The 20,354-nt window shown below is 43.7% G+C and overlaps 1 protein-coding gene across 1 annotated transcript in view; it reads right to left on the reverse strand.

Annotated features, from left to right (window-relative positions):
• Positions 1–1,082: 1,082 nt before the first annotated feature.
• The window catches only part of EXOC3L4 (exocyst complex component 3 like 4), a 32,821-nt gene continuing 13,549 nt past the window's right edge, over positions 1,083–20,354 (reverse strand). The window contains exons 6-12 of the mRNA XM_067555163.1: positions 19,654–19,754; positions 17,401–17,496; positions 11,907–12,021; positions 8,968–9,090; positions 7,489–7,641; positions 4,862–4,983; positions 1,083–2,116 (exon numbers count right to left, since the gene is read on the reverse strand). Of these exons, the coding sequence (XP_067411264.1) occupies positions 1,954–2,116; positions 4,862–4,983; positions 7,489–7,641; positions 8,968–9,090; positions 11,907–12,021; positions 17,401–17,496; positions 19,654–19,754 (873 nt within the window). The 3' untranslated portion in view covers positions 1,083–1,953. The remainder of the gene's footprint in view (positions 2,117–4,861; positions 4,984–7,488; positions 7,642–8,967; positions 9,091–11,906; positions 12,022–17,400; positions 17,497–19,653; positions 19,755–20,354) is intronic.

The raw sequence follows: 20,354 nt of genomic DNA on the forward strand, positions 1-20,354 counted from the left end.
AAGTAGTCTTGCATTCAACAGACACAATTCTTCCCACCCTACAACCTAACTTAACATCCTGAAGGAGTCTGAAGAACTCCTGCACAAGCTCCTCATTTCCTGCTCCCCCCGATTTGCCTCATTCTGCTGGCGTGGAGCACTGTTCCTCAGTCTTCCGCCCGCAGAATGGGAGTTGGCCTAGGTACAAATGACAGGATGCATGAGAGGGGATCTCAGGTCCAACAAGGGAATTGATTAGTGGTGAAATCTATTGAGGTGCTGGAAAATTTAAGGGCTGCTAGCAACAACCTGGATCAACAGGTCAGGCATAAACTGTTGCATCCCTGCTGTGGCCCTAGGAAGCACGGTGCCCCAAAGATATCCCTTTGACTTTCAGTTCCCTCCCAGCTTTGCCTTTGCAAATTACATCTCCTACCCTGCACTGTTGGTTCCCTCCCCACTCTCTGCCCATTTGTTATGTGAAAGGAGCAGTGGGAACAGCAGTGAAAGGGATTCTTGCTTTCCTTTCTACAGCTGCTCGGATGAATAGTTCTCATTTCAGTCCAGCAGTAAGTGAGTTTCTTCTGGCCTGCTCCAATCATCTGAAACAATGCACAAACTTAGGAGAATGTAATCAGCAGTTCAGTAAATAGACCAGCCATTTAATGATCAAATACAAGTTTGCAGCATGGACGGTAGTCAGTGGATAGAGTTAGAATCCTAAAAATGGAGGAGAGGAAGGGACCTTGATAGGTTGTCTAGTCCAGTCTCCTGCACTGAGGCAGAACCAAGTAAGCCTAGACCGCCCCGACAGGTGTTTGTCAACCTGTTCTTAAAAACCTCCAGTGATGATGATTCCACAATCTCGCTAGATAATTTGTTCCAGTGCTTAACCACCCTGACAGTTAGAAAGTTTTTCCTAATGTCTAACTGAAATTTCCCTTGCTGCAATATAAGCCCATTACTTCTTGTCCTGTTCTCAGTGGGTAAGGAGAACAATTTATCAACCTCCTCTTTATAACAACCTTTTATGTGCTTGAAGACTGCTGTCATGATTCTCTTCCCACCCCCTCCCCCTGCCCCATATACACAGTCTTGTCATCTTTTCTCCACGCTAAATAAGCCCAATTTTTTTCAAGCATTCCTCATAGGTCAGGTTTTCTAGACCATTTATCATTTTTGTTGTTCTCCTCTAGACTTTCTCTAATTTGTCCACATCTTTCCCAAAGCATGGCACCCAAAACTGGACACAATACTTGATTTGAGGCCTTATCAGTGCTGAGTAGAGTGGGGAAATAGCTTCTCATGTCTTACTTGCAGCGCTTCTGCTAATACAGCCAAGAATGTTTGCTTTTTTTTTGGCGACACTCTTACATTGTTGACTAGTAGTTACTTGTTGATGCATTATAACCCCCAGATCCTCTTCTGCAGTACTCCTTCCTACATAGTCATTTCCCATTTTGTATTTTGTGCAATTGCTTTTTCCTTCCTAAGTGTAGTACTTTTGCATTTATTCTTACTGAATTTCATCCTATTTGTTTCAGACCATTTCTCCAGTTTGTCAAGATCATTTTGAATCTTAATCCTGTCCTCCAAAGCACTTGGAACCCCTCCCAGCTTGGTATCGCCTGCTAACTTTGTCAGTTCATTCTCTAGGCCATGATCCAAATAATTTATGAAGACATTTAATAGAACTGGACCCAAGACAGATCCCATTGGGTCTCCACTCTATATGCCCTTCCAACTCAACAGTGAACCATTGCTGACTATTCTCTGGGTAGTTATCAGTGCTTGCCTAGGGACCTTTTTGTGCAATATATTGGTTCCTCCATTGTCATTGTCTCCTGGAGCTAAGAGTCAATTTCTGTACATCAGTTACAATGCTTCAACTGATGGGCAGGGAAGAGCAGGAGTCATTTTTAGGAAGTGCTGCAGAAATTTGGGATGCTCTTATTTTTGTTATCTGGCTGGTCTTTAACAGCCACAGACAACAGTTGGAGCCTCAATGTTGGCAAAGAGTGCTCTGTCAAGCATGATTTCTGTGTTTTCTTGGAGTTTGTCTATTTGCTGAATAATTGAATTTCTCTTGTTCCGGCGCAATCCTCGGAGGGCAAAAACAGCTACAATATGTTCCTCTCTGTGAAAAGCAAAACCAGAGTCATTCTTGGAGAACCCAAACAGTGCAAGAAAACCGCAAAGCCACACCCTAAATTAAAGTAGAGCTGAAACAGCCAGACCTGATTTCTATCCGTTTAATATATCTCAGGTATTCTCCGCCGATCATCACTATGGGCTAACACAGAGCGTTGCTGAGGGGGGTGGAGGAATAAAAATTCTGGGACAGTCAGTGATGCTGGTGAATGGGGTAGCTTAATAGTCTATGGTACGGGCAGTTGTGGGTAAAATGCAACATAGCTGCAAGTGCCCACGAATGTCTTTTTCACAGTCAGTTGTGAGACTTGCTTGTGTAAGTGCTAGTATAGAGTCAAATTCTACCACCCTTATGTTGATTAATACCTTGTTCTGTGAGCAGTCCCATTACCTTCAACAAGGCCACTCGCCAGGTGGGTTGCTTCTTATTGTGAGTAAGGCTGGCAGAACTAGGTTCCAAGATTTACAAAGGTAAAATGGGAGTTAGGCACCTATCTCCTATTGACAGCCAATGGGAGTTGGGAGCCTACCTGATCTTTGTGCCTTGAAAATCTCTCCTTTGATGTTTTATATATTAATGTGAAATCTCGGCCTTCATCGCTCTAAGCTTTCCTGAGAAACTGGAGGCCTTTTATGTAATGAGTATTTGATTGTTAAATAATATAGGCAGTAGTACTCAAGAAGTTGATGGGCATTAATTAGATTAAAGCTAGTCAAGAAGACTTAAGTAGCAGGCACGATTCCAGAAATCTGGGCGCAGACAGATACAGAAACCCATCTGCAAATCTATCAGCTCCTGGGGAAGAATGAACTGAATCATGACAGTTAGGCTTTAAAGTAATACAGGACTAGGAGGCTTTCAAAATTTGCTCATCCAAGGTTATATGACTCAGTAATAGCTAAAGTGCAAGCTAAGAAACAGAAAAGCTAAGTTGGTGAACCTTGAAATCTACTTGTAGTTTGGATTTATGGCTAATTATGAAAATTGTCGTAGACCCCAATCTGGCAAACTTAAACATGTCACATGTACTTTAAAGTTAAATATGTCCCTTTTAGGTCTCCCTTTTTCAGGGTTAGATTTCAGATTGGTTGGCTGTTTTGGATTCAGTTTCTGTGTTCTGAGCAATCAGTTAACTTTAACATTTAAATTAATCAGTGTACAAATAGTAACCAGGCAACATAGTGCAACCAGCTGCTTGTGCTTTTAAACTAACTTTTATGAAACTTTGTTTAAAGCTTTGCTGTTTGGTTGATATATGTTCTTTTTGAAGTATGATAATACAACAATAACTTTACATGTAGCACAGACTCCTTATTCATAGAATAATAGAAAATTAGGTTTGGAAGCAATCTCAGGATCCAGTCACCTGCTCAAAGCAGGACCAACCACAACTAAATCATCCCAGACAGGGCTTTGTCAAGCCGGGCCTTAAAAACCTCTAAAGATAGAGATTCCACCACCTCCCTAGGTAACTCATTCCAAAGTTTCACTACCCTCCTAGTGAAAAAGTTTTTCCTAATATCCAACCGAGATCTCCACGGCTTAATGAGTCATGGAAAATCAATTGATAGTTTAGGGGGGTCTAACGACATGAGATCATACCCTGACTTGAAGGTACTGTGGCCAAGCACAGTGCTTCAGATTCATTTCGGTGTAAAAGGATGGCTCAAAAGCCCACAACAAAAGCTAAAAAATGTATATTAGGTCCTGCTTTGTCTGGTGTTGCTTTGTCACTGTAATCACTGAAGGGTGGATTGTAATTTACAATCCCCTGGCCAGGTTTGGAAATCTCAACCACAACTTTGCTTTTTAAAAATAAAACATAACATTCTGTAGCAATTTGGAGCACCAGAGAAATGCTCATTCTGCACCTATCACTGTGTAGTCAAAGCCATAGAGCTTAAAGCCAGAAGAGACCAACAGATCATCTAGTCTGATCTTCTGTCTATCACAGGCCACCACCACCACCCAGGCACCCCAACACCCAAGCTCAACAACCAGCATTAGACCACATTATTGCAGCCCTGGCTCCATCCAACCCCTATATCAATGTTCCATCTATATTTATATTTCTAGAGGGCCGAGCACTATGGCATCTAGTAACCAAATTAAGTAAATAAACGTCAGCATTTTCCTGGAAGCATACATGTTCTCTGCCACAACCCTACTGAGGGTGAATTCCATACAGGTGGTCTTAGAAAGGAAGTCACTCCCTTAGAGAGGAAGATGCTCCTCCTTATACAGCTACCATTCCACACGTGGGACCTGGTTTTTAAAAACAGCCTGCAATTTTGGAAACACAAGAAAATTGAGGGCGCGAAGGAGAGCATTCAGATGCCAAACTACTGGATTGTGCCAGCAATTGTGCCAGGGGCTGGGATGCAGTCTCTTCAAAAATCCAGCTACAATTTTCAAAAGCAGCCACTGACCTTGGAGGCCTCAGTTTTTGTGTGCTCATCTTGAGACCTGGACAAAAAACATTTCATCAAAAGCTGAACCCTACAAATACTGTTGATTATCAGCTCTGAAATGTAGCACAGAGCCTTCAGATAAACCACAGTAAAATGAAAAAGGATTTAAAATAACTTTTGTGCACCATAAGATTCAGCTGATTCTGTTGCTACCAACCTGGAAGCAAATTATATAGCTAGTCAGAGGCAAAAAAACCTGAACTTCACCCTGCTCACAGCATTTTACATTGAGAAGTCCTCTGATAGTAACCCCACATACCTGACATCTGGATAGGTCTGACACATTTCCTCAGTGTGTTTCTTGATTTCGTCTTTGTTCTTCTCAGAAATTATTTTTGCAATGTAATGAATGGCAGAAAGAAGCCAATCAGCCTCAGAGCCCTAGAAATAAATTAGAATAGATGATGGGTGTAGTCTGTATTTTAATGAGACATGTCAACATTTAGGAAATAGACTTACATGCATTTAATATGTGTAGTCAAAAATACTTTGCATTTCTGTACACTTAGCATCAAGAATCTTTCTTACAAATGTGGGTGTTGTCAGTGTTGTTACTGGTGTTGGTGCTTGTCAGTATAGGCTGCATGCATGTGTCCCCATGTAGGTGCTGTCTTAACTCTGCAGATATCCAACAGCACTCATGATCGAATGAATCGACACAAGCATGGATTAGCTGAGCAATGAAGGCACCCGGGGCCAGGTTTTATTGTGTGCGGCACAATGAGAAGCGACCTACAGAGTATCTACGGGTCTGCTTCCTGGAAGAGTGCGGCATTACAATGGACATGGCCCAATGGCGGGACTTTCCGTTATCCCTAAGTCCTTCCCACTGACACCCTCTTTTATACACAGTTACAGACAATTTCGTTCGGCCCCCTTCGACATAGGTAGTTGCCACCCTCTTGACGTAGCATAATACCACCCTTTACCGTAAATTGGACGATCTGGGCAAAACAACTCTATTTATCACCTATTAGACATTTCTATCCATCCAAGTGTCATTTCAGGGAGTCAGTTATCTCTTTGGTGTCAGGATGTCTTGGTGCCTTCTGCACCTGCTGTGTATTTTTAGTAATATTTGAATATTAGTAATATTTTGGAAATATGTATGCTTGCAGTATCAGCATTTTCTCTGTGCCAGTTTGTTAGACTGTAAGTTCACAGACTGGTTTCTGTTCACTTGGCTTTTTCCACTTAGGCCTTAAGCCTTAGTCTGTTTGCAGGCCCTAAGCTCTCACTTCTTACTACATTATTATGCTTATTTTGTAGTGGAAAACTTTATAGAGAAATTAAACAATGTACTCAAAGTCATGGAGTGAATCCATAGCAGTCAGACTAGAACCTGCTGCTTCTCCTGACTCCCAGGCTCCTCCTCTAAGCTATAGGCCACACAGCCTCCCTGTATAACTTTATGTACAAACAATAACAATTGTTACACCAGAAACATCTTATTAAAATGTATTGCAATGTTGCATAGAAAGGCCCAACTGTGAGTCAGGGAAAGGAAGGGGAAAAGTGTCCTGTGGTTTTAGTTTTTCTGTTGCAGATCAACAGTTTTTAAGGCATTGTTAATTTCAGTGGTTCCCAAAGGGTTTTTAAAGCAAGCAGCTGCTTTCAGGCTCCTTCCTCAGAACTGCGGACAATGGGGAGGGAGCTTTTGTGTGTATGAAAGCCACTTAGCCCTGGTCTACACTTACTTGGAGATTCGGCGGCAGTCGATGGGAGTTACACAAACTATGCAGAGTAACTTGCATAACTCACGTTGACTGCTGTGCTTCCCTTCTGTGCACCGTCTTCACTGCGCTGCGCTACTTGAGGGGGTGGTTTTACTCAATCAACATCCTGATCGATTGAGTGGGTCTACACTGACCGCTCAATCGATCCAGAAAGATTGATCTGGTGGCGGCGACTTTGCCGCCATCAGTAGAGACATGCCCTTAGACAGTCCTATTGTAATTTCAGCAAGGGCCCAACTCTTGAGAGTAGGCCCAATGGGACTGATTTCATGAGTAAGGCCCGCTCCTGTGAGTAACAATTTGTATCATGCCTGGACTCCACATGATGATATGGTAGATAGCAAATGCCAACCCCTTGGAAAGTTGATTTGTTTGCACTGCCCTGAGTGACCCTTTCCTCTGCCTCGCTTACCAAAGAATCACTAATCTTAGCTCGCTAGTGATCAAGGCTGGGAGGTTTTAAAAGAGCCTGAAAAAGTTCAGTGTCCAAATCCCTTGAATGTCAATGGCAGTTGGACACCCTCCTCCCTCAGGCTGGGATATTCAAAGGCTTCTAAGTGCTTTGAACATTGGTATTAATGAGCTACAAAGGGTGCAGTCAGCAATATCTACCTCTGCAAGACTGGAATATCACCTGCCCCAAAACCCTGGCTTCTGCCTCCCTGGGCCTTCTCCAGATGAGGATAGTTTTCCTAAAAATATTCCACCATTGATCCCTTTGGTTTATCTCCATCAGGTGTAGCAAAGGTGGTAGCAGTGCTAATGTAAACACACTGCAGGCAGCCACTGGCATTTTAATCACTGTGTCATCTAAGCCTGTTGTGAGCAAAGGTAGGTGAGGCAGGGCCTGATCCATATTTCCATTTTAAGTCACTGGAAGCGGTGGTTGATTAGCCCTTTTTGAAAATTGGTCCTGTGGTCCTTAAACCACTAGTGACTGCAGAAGCCTTGTCTACACCAATTCTAGTACTGGTTGAGCTGAACCAGTGATTGCAACAGCGGGGGATTTTAGGAAAACTATCCTAGTGTAGACTCCTATTGATCAGGAGTCCTACAGCTGCTTCTCATGTTGGTTTTCCACCAGCCCACCTACATTTTCTGTAATGCAGCTGAAAAGACCCAGATGATGCAGTATGAAGTTTCTACATACCAGATCTTTGAGGGTATTATTTATAAAAGTGGCTTCTTGGTTCATCTTTCTGCTGACCTCTTCCCGTTTAGCTCTCGTCATTTTCCTTCTCGATTTGATGACCTGTGCGATGTACTCTCTTACAATATACTTGTGAACATCATTTAGAAAATCCTGGTTTAAAAAAAAAAAAAAATATGGAGGGCAATGAGGTATGAGAGCACAGGAGCCCTTGAACTCCTTGGCAATGTCAGAAGAGGTAGATGAGAATCCTGGGCTGAGCGTGTCTGGGCTAATCTGCACACATGCAAAATGCCAGCCCGGGATTCTGTTCTGAATGTCACTTTGGAAGAGCACTCAACACAGTGCGCAGATGCTTCTGAACAGGACATATGACTCATGTTCTCTTCCATGCACTATCTATGCAGACATGAGGTGAACACAGTGAACAAAGAAAAGAAGTATAATTACTCAGTCTCTGTCCAAAATTGATCTATGATTATATGTTGGTGATTTGGTTCTTCAGTAACTAAGGGGACATGTGGGACTGTTTAATAATAGGTTTGAATCTGCCTGCAGACTTTAAATTTAGAGCTATTGTTACCTATCCTTGTATTTTGTGATTGTATAGATCTGTGCAGAGTGTATATGATGGTAAAATGCTAAAGTAACTATTGCAGTCTTCTTCTTTGTAGCACAGATGTAGAGCAGCAACTATAATTTTGCATTTAGGTGGCTAAGCCAGTATTGCGTCAGGAGTAGTGGAGTATACCGCTATGATGCCTCCTTCATATTTGTGAATCAGGCATTAAGTCCCTATATATTCCCTTGTCTGTCTGGCTGACTACAGCTGGACACTGGATTGTCTTTAATTTTTCCTTTGCACATCAAGTATCTGCATCTTCCATGGTTTGCACAGATGCAGTTTAGGGCTGCCCACGAGCTTCCTGAAAGATTGAAGCCAGGGGTCTTCTGCATCGGGTTTTTCACAAGGTGTTTGTTTGTGACTTCTTGTGAACTCCACTCAGCCTTCCCAACTTCATTAGGGTTCAAGTCACGTTGTCGAAGGTTAAGTGCCTGGGTCCAAAAGGTCTTGCATGACTTCAAGTGGTGGTGAGGAATATTGTTAAAGGCCTGCGAGGTGTTCATTTTCCTCGATTTGCTGGATTTCCCGGAGGGTTGCAGCATTGCGGCGAATGGGTGGGGGAGAGATGTGTGACAGCACGGGCAGCCAGAATATTGCAGTTAAACAATATTACTAACCAATGCTTTTGATTCCTCTTTATTGAAACCAATTCTCCTATTTCAGTTTTAGAAAGGAAATGATGATACAAGCTAACCACTTTTTCACAAAAGTAAGTAAGGGACTAACCTTGCAAACTTTCATGTAAGCAATTCTTAGTTTATTGATAGCCCCAGCGAAGGACCATTGCGGAATCAACTCCCAGTCTGGAAATAAGACCTTATGCCAATAGCAATGAATAGGAAAAGGATACCTACCTTGTTAGCAGGCGGCTCTAAATGTTTTAGGTGTTGGCACAATTGTACAGCTGTTGACATTATTGAGTCCAGTATTTCATCACTTAACATCCATGCATTGGTCAGAATTTTCTTAAAGAGTGGCTGGAAAAAGACCAATTTGCCAGTGTTACTATAGTAACACATCTTCCGAATGCTACTTAACCCAAATTATTGAGCAAACTCAGTGCATTGGGCACTGTACACAACATACAGGAAGACACAGGTTAACACATTCAGAAGTGTTTTAGGCACTAAGGGCCAGCTTGTTAAAGGGATTTAGGCACCTAACATGCAGCTCAGTACCTAGTGAGATTTTCAAACGCGTCTAGGAGCCTAACTCCCATTGATTTCAACAGGAGCTAAGCATGTAGGTGCTTTTGAAAATCCTACTAGGTGCCTAAATACCTTTAACAAGCTGGCCTTTAAACTCTGAGTCCTACTGAATTTCAGTGAGACTTAAACTCCAAGTGCCTGTTACTTTTGAAAATGTTATCCATATGTTTCTAAATCACTCAGGAGCATTTGAGAATATTGCCCATAGCCAGTAAGTTTACAGGCCCACTCTTGCTTTCACTGCTCAGCCAAAGCTCTCATGAAGTTCTGCTGGAATTTTGGGCACACAAGGAACACAGGAGTGGGTTAGACATGACCACAGTTCAGAGACTGTGTGCAGCTGGAGCAGGTCTAACCCTGAAGTGTAGCTATCCTTAGGGATCAGTGCTAGACCTGGGCTAAATGTCATGGATAGCAGGCTCTCATTCGCAGTATATGCTTTACTTGATTACGGGATTAAGTGCAGACAGTGCATTTTCCTGCATTTGGTTTTGTATAATCCCCTAACGGTATTTCTTTAGATAAATAAAATTCTTTTGCATTAGCTGGCAAATCTTAGGGTCAAGGAGACAAACTGAAATGTTAACCATAGGAAACCTAAATGGAATGTAAGAGCAACTGTTGGGATACGGGGATACCTATGGTCCATCTGTTTGCTGATATAATGTACAAGATTCTCAGCTGGTGTAAGTCACCTTAGCTCCACTGCCTTCAGCTGAGCTACCACGACTTTCACCAGATGAGGACGTGACCCATCATTCAGATACGCAAACCTGCTGGAAGCTAGCCCAGAAATTAACCACCTCCTTACTCCACTCTTCTCGAGAAAGAAATTAAAATGTGCTAGCGCAAATCCCTGAGGATCTCCTGTGTAAGCAGGGCTCTGGATCTTACGCTGAATCCTCCTCTGCTTGTAACTCTGATCTGGGTGTGGTGGATCTGGCTATGGGAGAAGTTCCCAGATGTACACTCCCACCTGTTTATGGTAAATGTTAAACCAATAGTTAGCCAGCCTGCTCATCAACTCCTTCAACATTGTCCACAGCTTCTGCTGTGATTTCATCTCTGCTGAAATCCTTATCCATGCACTGCTCCTCTTTGACTATTTCAGGTCTCTTCCCTGTGGGCTCCCCATGACTCTGCAGACACTAGCATCTCCAGAACTCTGCTGCCTACATGCAGTCATAGCAAGAGAAGCTCTGTCATAGTTTAAATGCCTCCACCGGTTCCCAGTGGGTATTCACTTGAGGTTCAAGTTCAATTGCCCTCTTCTTAAGGTTCTCTTGGGACTTGCCCCAGCTTGGCTTTCAGTTTGCTTCTTTCTACTTCTTTCCAAGCTTTCAACCATCTAACTCCTGGATGAGCCTTCTCCCAGTTGGTCCAAAAATCCCTTCCCCTGCACACCCTGCCATCTGGAACACGTTCCCGCAGCTCTCTGCCTCGCCAACTACAGGCCTATCAAATTCTATCTCTAAAACCTATCTTTTTCTCCTTTGGTAGGGCTCTAGGCTCTGCCCCACCCCCTGCCTATGCCTGATGGGCCTGATCCAAAGACTCCTGAAGTCAGTGGAAAGAGTCCCATTGACTCTAGTGAGCTTTGGATCATGTTGGAGCGGGGCTATGCCCAAATGCTTCGGTTTGTTTGCCATGATGTGTCTTTGCACCACTGTTCCCTGGAGTTTATTCTCTGTAATTTATAGAGCGAAATGCCTTTCTGACAAACTATAGGTAATTCATCAAGTCCCAAACTTCCCTCATATTTCCCACGCACAACTCTGCTCCCTCCTGCCCCTCAGATCCCTGCATTCCCCTGCCAGGTCCATGTACAATCAATCAACCATAGGTGGCGCATCACCATGCACTCTTATTTCTGTTTCAGCCACATTATGCCTTCTTGGGGGAGATCGCCTGGAGACAATGTGCACATAGCATGCAGGCTGCAGAAAGCCCTGTCCAAAGCATCTGGAAAAGACCCACTGCAACAGAAATAACTTGTCATTTCAGCCTCTTATCCCAGATCTCCCCTGTAGTGCTGATAGGAGAACTTTGCCCTTCTAGTAGTGAAAGCTCTCTTAGGTTTTGCTGTGATAACATACCTGAACAAAGCCCTGGGGCAGAATAAACTCTTTACATTTTCACTGTGCTATGATGTGCCATTAGATGGTAATAGATCCCGATGACCTGTTGTGAATAAATAAGGCTAAACAAAGCCTCTAGAAAGCTATTTTTTAAATCAAAGGGTCAAATTCATCTCCGGTGTAATCCCACTGCCTTCACTGGAGCGTCACTGGGGTGAAATTCCCCCAAGCTGTTTTAAAATATAGTATGCTAAGAAGCCACCAAACACATTTTTGGTTCCTGTGGTTCTAAAATAAATGGCTTAACCATTGCATTAATGTTTGTAATGAAAAGCCTTAAACACTAGAAATCTGACTTTGAGTTGGAGAGGCTTGGTACCATGATGCATTTTGAAATGACCACGCTATCCTCTCCATGCAAACTGGGTTGTGTATTGGGAAAATGGCAATAAATCCTGAACTACCGGGTTCAGCTTCAGGCCCACAAACATTCCCAACTCCTCTTACCTGCATTTTTTCACTTAATTTTTTTAAAACATATTTTCTGAAACGCATTGTCTCATCAGTCAGGACCTTTTCCAGTTCCTTAGTGTCGGCCTTAAATGTCGTTCGTAAGCCTCTCCTAGAGAGAGAAATAAAAACAACGATTTAATATTCATCTGCATCATGTGCTACTGCTATGGACAATGTAGCCAAAATAATCTGACATCTCAGATTTTTCAAAGGAATCTCATGTATCTCCAGCAAATTCCCTTCTCTGCACCTGTTAGTGGTCACACAAAATTGATCTTTTTGTGCAATATGCAGAGATGCCAACCCTTGCTAATTTTTAGTAATCCTCCTGATTCTTTACATGTAACTATGAAATTACTGATTCAGTTTTAAATCAACTAATTGTGCAATAACATGCACATGGGGGGGCGGTGAGGAGAGAGAAAGTGCACGAATTAGGTTTGACAAACACAGCACATAGGGCTATGGGGGGGGGGGTTTTTCTCCCCCACTTCTATGGCCCTTACACAGACTGCACAGTGAGGGGCTCATAGGAGGGAAGCCGTAGTGATTTTGAATGGGCTGGGGTGCTGCTCATTTTCCCCACCCAAGCCACAGGGTGCATATTGTTAACATGCTCTAAGTACCTGGAGTGCTCCAGCAGAGTCCACACGGGGCAGTTAAGAGCATAACCTACGGCCTGTGGCTTGGGTGGTGAATACAGCACGCCGAGACACACTGCCTCCTGTCAGCCCCACACTGCACAATCTGCAGGGGAGGGGAAGCCGGAGGGACAAGAGGAGACGGGGGCAGAAGAGAAAGAGAGAGGGAATGTGGCAGAGGAGAGAGAGGAGGAGGATCATCCCGGGAAAGAAGTCCAGGCCCAGGTAACTAAGAGCCCTAGGCAGCATAGGAGGGCAGTTTACCTCAGAGCGGATTCTCTCCTTCTCTCTGTTTGGCAGTGGGGGTTGTGGTGTTGCCCAGGCCCCACCCCGTTGGCCATAGACAGTGGAGGAGAGAGAGGTCCTGGTTTTTACTAGGGTAGGGGAGATGGAGCGAGAGAGAACCCAGATTCGGCAGGGCGGGGGAAGAGGGAGAACGCCAAGCAACCGCTCTAATTTTTTTAATAAATATTCCATATCATTGCTAGCGGTGAGCCAGCGATGGCCAGTTCTGATCTGGATCCAGATATTGGCCACCTGCATTTCTTTAAAACAGGGAAGTTCAAATCCTGGGATTTGATTCAGGTCCATTATTACTTATTTGTAGTAGAGGTCACTGTCCAGTAAGTACTTTCCAAACACGTAAGGAGGGAAGTCTCGGCTCTGAGGAGTGTACAGTCTGAGACCAGTAAACAGGTGAGGGGAAGGGTGATGATAAATAATTTATGGTAGTACAAAGAATATATTTATAGAGAAGTAAATTTGATTCACTATATGCAGCATCTCTTATCAATAACAAATTGTAAAAAGAGGCGTGACTGTATGAAACGCAGGTGACTTTGTTCAAAACGCATAAGCTGTTGTTAACTTTGGAACATATTAACATGACCAGAATGGAATGGGTGGAAAGGTCACCAAAATTTCCAAAACTTATTTCTCCTGGAAGTCCCGGCTTACATAGTCTGTCATGGGTTAAGAATATCCTCTTTATATTTCCCATATTGCACAATAGCAATTGTGGAAAGCACTCTTAAGCAAGTTGAAGCAGAAGCAAGAAAGTACTGTGGATCCCTTAAACCAGTGTTACAAAGAATACTATTCATCTCTGGCTTTCTCCATGCACACAGCTGTACTTGTTTAACCTGGAGTGATTTTTTTTTTTTTTTAAAGCCAACTTAACTAAACTGGTGCAAAAGGCTGCGTGGACACTCTTGTTTTGGTTGAAACCAGGCTTAGTTTGTTGAGTTTAAATTGATTAAGAATAGATTTAAGCTAAACTAAACGAAGCCCCTTTGAAAGTGAAGTTAGAGTGTTGACACAGGGTTTTGGCCTTGTTTAACTAAACTGCTTCAAGTTTCAGAGAGTGAGAAACAGGAGATCTAGAAACAGATTTGTGGAAATATATATTTATTGGATATTTTGGATGGGAAAAAGCTAGTGTAGACACAGGTCACGTGGAATGGTCTGACTCTCGTTTTTGTTTCTGCTCTGTAGTATTAAGTGCTGACCCTGCTCCCAGCTAAGCCAGGACACAACCCCTATTGACTTCAGTGGGGCAGCTCTGAGCCCTGAGTCCCAGAGATTCATATTTGGATGCCTAAAGCTGAACACTTAAATCTAAATGTAAAGGCATGCAGACAAGTAGCCTGATATTTACAGGTGCTGAGCACTCGCAGCTTCTTCTCACATGCAGGTGCTCAATGTCTCAAATTATGCCACTGAAGTGTCTAAATAGAGGAAGGCCCGACACTAGAAGCCCAGCCCCCCAGTCCTGCAAACACACGTGCACATGTTTAACTGGATGCATGCATAGTCCTGTTGGATCCAACTCCTCGACACAGGGGTGCTGGAACTGGGGTGCTGGGGGTGTGGCAGCTTGAAGTGCTTTCCATCATATCAGTTTTGTTCAATGGCTTTCAGCACCCCAGCTATAAAAATTGTTCCAGTGCCACCATAGCTACACAAAGTTAAGCAGGTCCTTAAGTGCTTGCAGGATTGGGGCCCAGCTTTGGAAATGCTGCCCTTCCCTTTACTGTCCTAAGAAAAGCTTAGCACAGAATTCCTCAATAGCTAATATTACTTAGAAATCAGAAAATACTGAAGAGCTGATTATGTAAAAAACATAGATGCTGCTTTATAGACCATGGTGTGTGATGGTAATTACTGGAGAGACCATGCCATCTAGAGGCTTTCTGATGTTAGTGCTTAATGTGGATTCTAACAAAAAATACACTGGGGAGAATGGATGCTGCTACAACTTAAAACTATATACAGTAGAACGAGTGGCACAGGGTCACATGTCCCTGCCCTTGGTATGCAGGAATATTTTTTGGGGGGCCCTTGAGCTTCTCAGGGCCCTAAGCAATTGCTTAATCAGCTTATGCCTAGAGCCAGCTCTGCATGAAGCCATGATCTGTACTCAACCAGATCAGAAATGTTAAGATAGGCCAGGGATGCCCAGCAAATCAGGGTTGGTTGCTGTGTAGATTCTGGCCCATCAGCTCATATGGGGCTAGGCTGTAACGTTACCATCTGCCTCTGAATCAGGGGCAGTGCCTAGCTATGCTACCTCAGAGGCAGAGCAGGGAATGAGCTGTGTTCCATCACAATTCCCCTTGTGCCCTGCCATGGAAGTGGGGTTCTTCTCACAACTTGTCCTTCCTGAACCCCTCACCGCTCCTGCTCTTCCCTTCCCGACCAGAATTGCGAGGCCAAAGAAGCATCCTCTGTCCTGTTCCCCTCTGTTCTCTCTGAGCAAGGGTTGTGACCACCTCACCCTTGGGGAATTAGCTGGATTTTTATAGGAACCGTATGTAACCAGGTGCCACAAACAGCTGCCTCTTGCCCATGGAAAACAAGCACCCATCTCAGCCACGTGGACAGCTGCATGCGAATGGATAAGAAGTCTTCCCCTGAGCTCCAGAGCCAAACCCTTTAATAGTGCCCAAAGTGTGACGTGTTATTGCTAATGCACCTTGGAATAGCTCTTTGAGCCAAGAGGCAGAACACAATCCATCTGAATGGAGAGAACTAACTCGGAGGCCTGAAGTTCTTGCTGGACTTGTAGTATCAGCAAAGACTTTTGGAAACGGGGGGCCTATTCTGACCTCACTCACTTCGGGTGACCACCTTTTCAAAAAGCAAACACGGGACACATGCAGGAGCCCCATCCCCCTCCATGGCCTCACCCCAGCTCCTCCTCTTCCCCTGGGGCACCGGCCCCTGGCCAGGCCAGAAGCTGGAGCCGGGCAGTGGTAAGAGTTGTCCAGGGAGCCTGGGACACTGTGGGGAACCCTGGGCCCTCCACCAGCCCTGGGGTGCCCAAGAGCAGCTCCTGGCTCTTGTCCCCATCCCACAGGGCGCACCACTCAGGGCAGATGGACGGTCTGGGGCTCCCTACAGCAGCTTGGACTCCCTGAGTGGCTTTTACTACTACTTAGTTCCCAGCTCCGGCTTCTGGCCTGGCCAAGGGTGGGGCTTCGGGGGAATTGGAGCGGGGGGCGGGGCATGTGGTGAGGCAGGGGCTAAGGATGGGAGGCAGGTCACCCTACACTCATCATGGAATGTGACTCGATGGATATTATTCGTTACTCCTGATTTCCAGTGGTCCAAGTGAGCTCAGAATTGAGTTCAGTATGTTTGATGCATCTTGTGTCTTCCCTCACCTTTAGGGTTGTGGAATTTGAATCCTCTGAGCCCCTGGGTAAACACTGTGATATACATGAAAGGGCTTTGTTTCCAAAGGACCCCAGATATGGGTGCTTGCAGAACTTGGCTGCACAAATCCAGTAGGATAAAATTCATCCCTGCTGCACAGGGCCAGTGCAAAACCTCTTCTGCACAGTGTGGGATGGGTGGGTGTGGCCAGGCCATGCAGGAGAAGCTATGTACCACCTACATGCTGCCCTAGAGGGATAAGCACTGGAAGAGGCTGTGAATCCACTGACCCCAGTGCCTCATAGAAGCCACACCGAGGGGCTGCAGCTGTTATTCCTGCCCAGACTGGATTATCAGCCACAGGGTGTGAGGCAAGGTGGCAGCCCTGGCCCCTGGGCTGGGGGGGTGAATCTCACTTTGAAGGACTCCATTTGCTTACAGCCTGAACCCTGCCTCTGGCTTTCTACATGGGGGGTGAATTTCAGTCAAACTGCAGCGTGCTGATTTGGCAGTTAGACACACGCTAATGGGCACATGCACAAACCAGAGGCTATGGCCTCCCTTGTGAAGTGTTTTGAGATCTGCTTATGTAAAGCCCCGTATAAGAGCTAGGCATTATTATTTATCTGAGAACTCAGCTCTAAATAATGTACCTTTGACATATGCAAAACCCTAAAAATCACCACAGCCAGCAATTATGTTGAGAGTTGATTTGCAGATTAAAAACTTTCTATGGACTTGTTCTAAGGCCAAAGGAGCAGCAGTCCGATCATGCTGCTGTTTACGGACTGTTTTAACTTTTTTCAAGGATGAGCATGTTTCTTTGAAATCTGCAAATATCCTGGAATAGACAAAAGCAGAGATGGGCTGGAATCTAAACCCTCCTTCTGACCACCAAACATTTCTATTACTCATCCCCATTTCCCAAACAAACCGAGCTTTTATTTATGTCCCTAACTCTGAGCTAAATTCTACCCTTGGAAATAAGCACTGATATGCAATAAGGAGTAATTCATCCAAATCCATCCCTGGCATAACTCCATTACTTCCCCACAGTTACACCAAGGATGATTCTGGCTCATTGACTCTGGTGGGGGCATAATTTCTTCCTTCTTTGCCAAACCATAAGATCCAACAGACATCCCGCCCAAAAAAGCCATAAAGATGTTATAAGGGAAATGCAGACTTACGTCAGATCATGGAAGCTGTTAATGTAGGCTACTAAATATGGCACAAACAGTGAATAATCTTTCTCTTTGTCCCACTCCACAAATGCCTTCCCGAATCTGCAACAGAAATTTCAGAAAGTCATTGCAGCTGGTTGTAAATAAAACAGAGTAGAGATCTTAATGAACTCTTTAACTAATAGAGCTAAATTGACCCTGCTGCATGTATATGGAGATGCAGAGACAAATTCACTGCTTGCCCATGCTGTTCTCAATGTACTTGAATTTTTTTCCTTTGTCTTAACAGGAGGTTTACATGTGCATTAGAGGAAGATACACAGCAGATAATCATTGTTTGGCTATGTGCTTGCTTGAATCTGAAATCAGCAGAGCTCAGGATAGATTCCAGAACTCTTTCCTCATGAAAGGGCATAGATGAAAATTCTGATCTTTAGTTGTGGGTGATTAAATGTATGATTGATGAGTGGGCTCATAAATTACTCCTGTAATTTCTCTGGCTTTTGGAACAGCGTAATGTGTACCTACTTTAGCCCACATGAAAGCGCTTTAGCTCAAGGCTCATTTTACAACAGAAACCAAATATGAGCAAGGCAAAACACCTACATATTTCCCTATATTTTCCTCAATGTGGTGTATCAGGTCTATATTTTCTGTATAATGCACCTTTTAAGGACTCTGGTTTCTACAGAGACAAGCAGCCACTTTGCACTGAGGTCCATATAGCCTTTTGGAGGAGAGACACAATGCACACGCTCATGGAGACTTTACTTTTGTTCTTTCTTGCTTTGTCACTCTATTAACCTAAAACTGACTTATTCAGACTGACAGCTTCCATTTGTGTCTGTTTATGAAAAAACATAAGTCAGGGAGCACATTCCAGTGGCTTATTCAGTCAGATGCTTTATTTTCCCTTGTGTGAGACTCACACTAGGACTCCAATTGTTTATATGAAGGAAGCTTTAAGAAAAAGGAAAAGAACATCCTTAGCTCAATCACTTTTAATGATGTTCTTCTTCACTGTTCTTCTTCAATCTCAAAGACAAACTGCTAGTGTGAATTCTCCAGGATTTCCCCATGGTAACTGGGGGATTAGAGATGAGATCTGAGGGGTAATTATTGTCTTTAAAATATTTTAAGTACCTGTCATGCATCACAAAATGCTGCAATTTCTCATATTAGGAAAGCAATTTTCATTCTCTTGCACACTTGATTTTGTAAAACACTTAAGAGCAAACTATCTACTTGGCTCATTCCTGAAGTGTGAAATTTCACAGGTTAATGCACATTTATTTTTAGTCTCTGTTTGTTTGAGTTGATTCATGCTGAAAGGTCCTTCTCTCTTTCAGCTTCAGAGTGCTGATCTGGAAACTGGGAATAGTTAAATACAACAAATCATGGAGTGTGGGAGGAGGTTTAGATCTGCCCCAAGATGAAATCTTTCCAGGGAGTGTCCCAAATCCAGGTGATGATCTAGAGAACTAAAGATGACACTGAGACTTGAATGTTAGCAGATGCATTAAAATATGGGCATCCAGCCACAACCCCAATGGCTACTCTAGGGTGAACAGATAGCAAGTGTGAAAAATCAGGACGGGGGTTGGGAGCAATAGGTGCCTATATAAGACAAAGGCCCAAATATCAAGACTGTCCCTCTAAAATCGGGACATCTGATTACCCTAGGCTACTCCCATGCAGAAATTACATAGTTCCAGCTAAAGGGCAAAATAATCTCCACTCCTGAAACTGAGTAAAGATAAGTGAGATTCAGAAGTCAGGGAGATTCAGAAATGAATTGTGCATTTCTGGGCCTGATCCTGTGCCCATTTTGGTTTATGGCAAATATCTCATTGGTTTCAATAATGCAGGTTTGAGGCCTGTGTCCCTTATTTAGGCATGGTCAGTACTACTAATTATTGTCCAGTACTTAGATACCACAGTGATAACTATATTGGAAATACAGTAAATACTGACAGATAGAAAACCCCTTTCCAGACATCCCTTTTTAAAGAGCTGACATCAGATGTATGGGAGACTTATGTCTCCCATCTGTCTATTTACTATTGTGTACGCTGATTGTTTTGGAAATCTCTCAGATCCTCAGTGAAGTTTGTCAGGCTCACAAGAATTCAGATCAATCCTAATTTTCCTAGACACAAGCATATGCAAGCCTGGTGCTAATGTTTGTTTGGCCCACTGCATAGATTTGGACTGTGATACACATTTTGGAAGGAAAATGTTGCCAGAAGCAATAGTGACCTTGGTATGAATTCTCGCAGTTCTCCTACGCTGATCTCAAGAGTTGCAGTTTCCAGATTTTCCGAGATTTTGCCAGCTGCCTTTGTGTACTGTCCAATGATCTAGAAAAGGGTTAGACAAGAATCGAATGAATGGAACAAGAACAGTAGAGAAGTCTTCGTCCAATTAACTTGTGCAACTTGGGTTAGCACTAACGTTAGTGATCTATGTATCTAGGGGGAGAACCCTGTGATATTTACCAGCCTACTTTTTCTATGGCAGTTTCTTTTAAAAACAATCCAGAATGGACTAAGAGGCAAGAATTTGTTTATGGTGTGGGAATTCATGTCTAATGTTTCCATGTGCTGTCTAAACAACCAAAGATGAATTATAAACAGTTCTGAACTGCCTTGATGCAAATCGCTCTCTTCTGGGCCCAGTTCTCTGCTCAGTGTTCAACGGGAGTAGCTGGTCTGAACACTGGGGAGATGTGTATGGAGCAGTGCAAGGTTTCCTCTCCCCCAGCTTGTGGAGTAGCTATGGAGTTCTAGCCTAGAGGCTGCTCTAACTTGAGTCAGAGCAGTGATCAGGGAGCTGCAAAAGTGGCTTGAAGCTACCTTGACCCACCTCACATAAGCTGTACTGAGTGCAGTTCAGGCACAGCTCAAAATCAGGGCCTTTAATTCCAAAATCCTTATTTGTACTTGAATCGCTTCCCGTAC

The sequence above is a fragment of the Emydura macquarii genome, unplaced genomic scaffold (assembly GCF_026122565.2).
Source record: "Emydura macquarii macquarii isolate MOO-44397 ecotype Brisbane River unplaced genomic scaffold, CSIRO-AGI_Emac_v2 contig_1551, whole genome shotgun sequence".
Lineage (NCBI taxonomy): Eukaryota > Metazoa > Chordata > Testudines > Chelidae > Emydura > Emydura macquarii.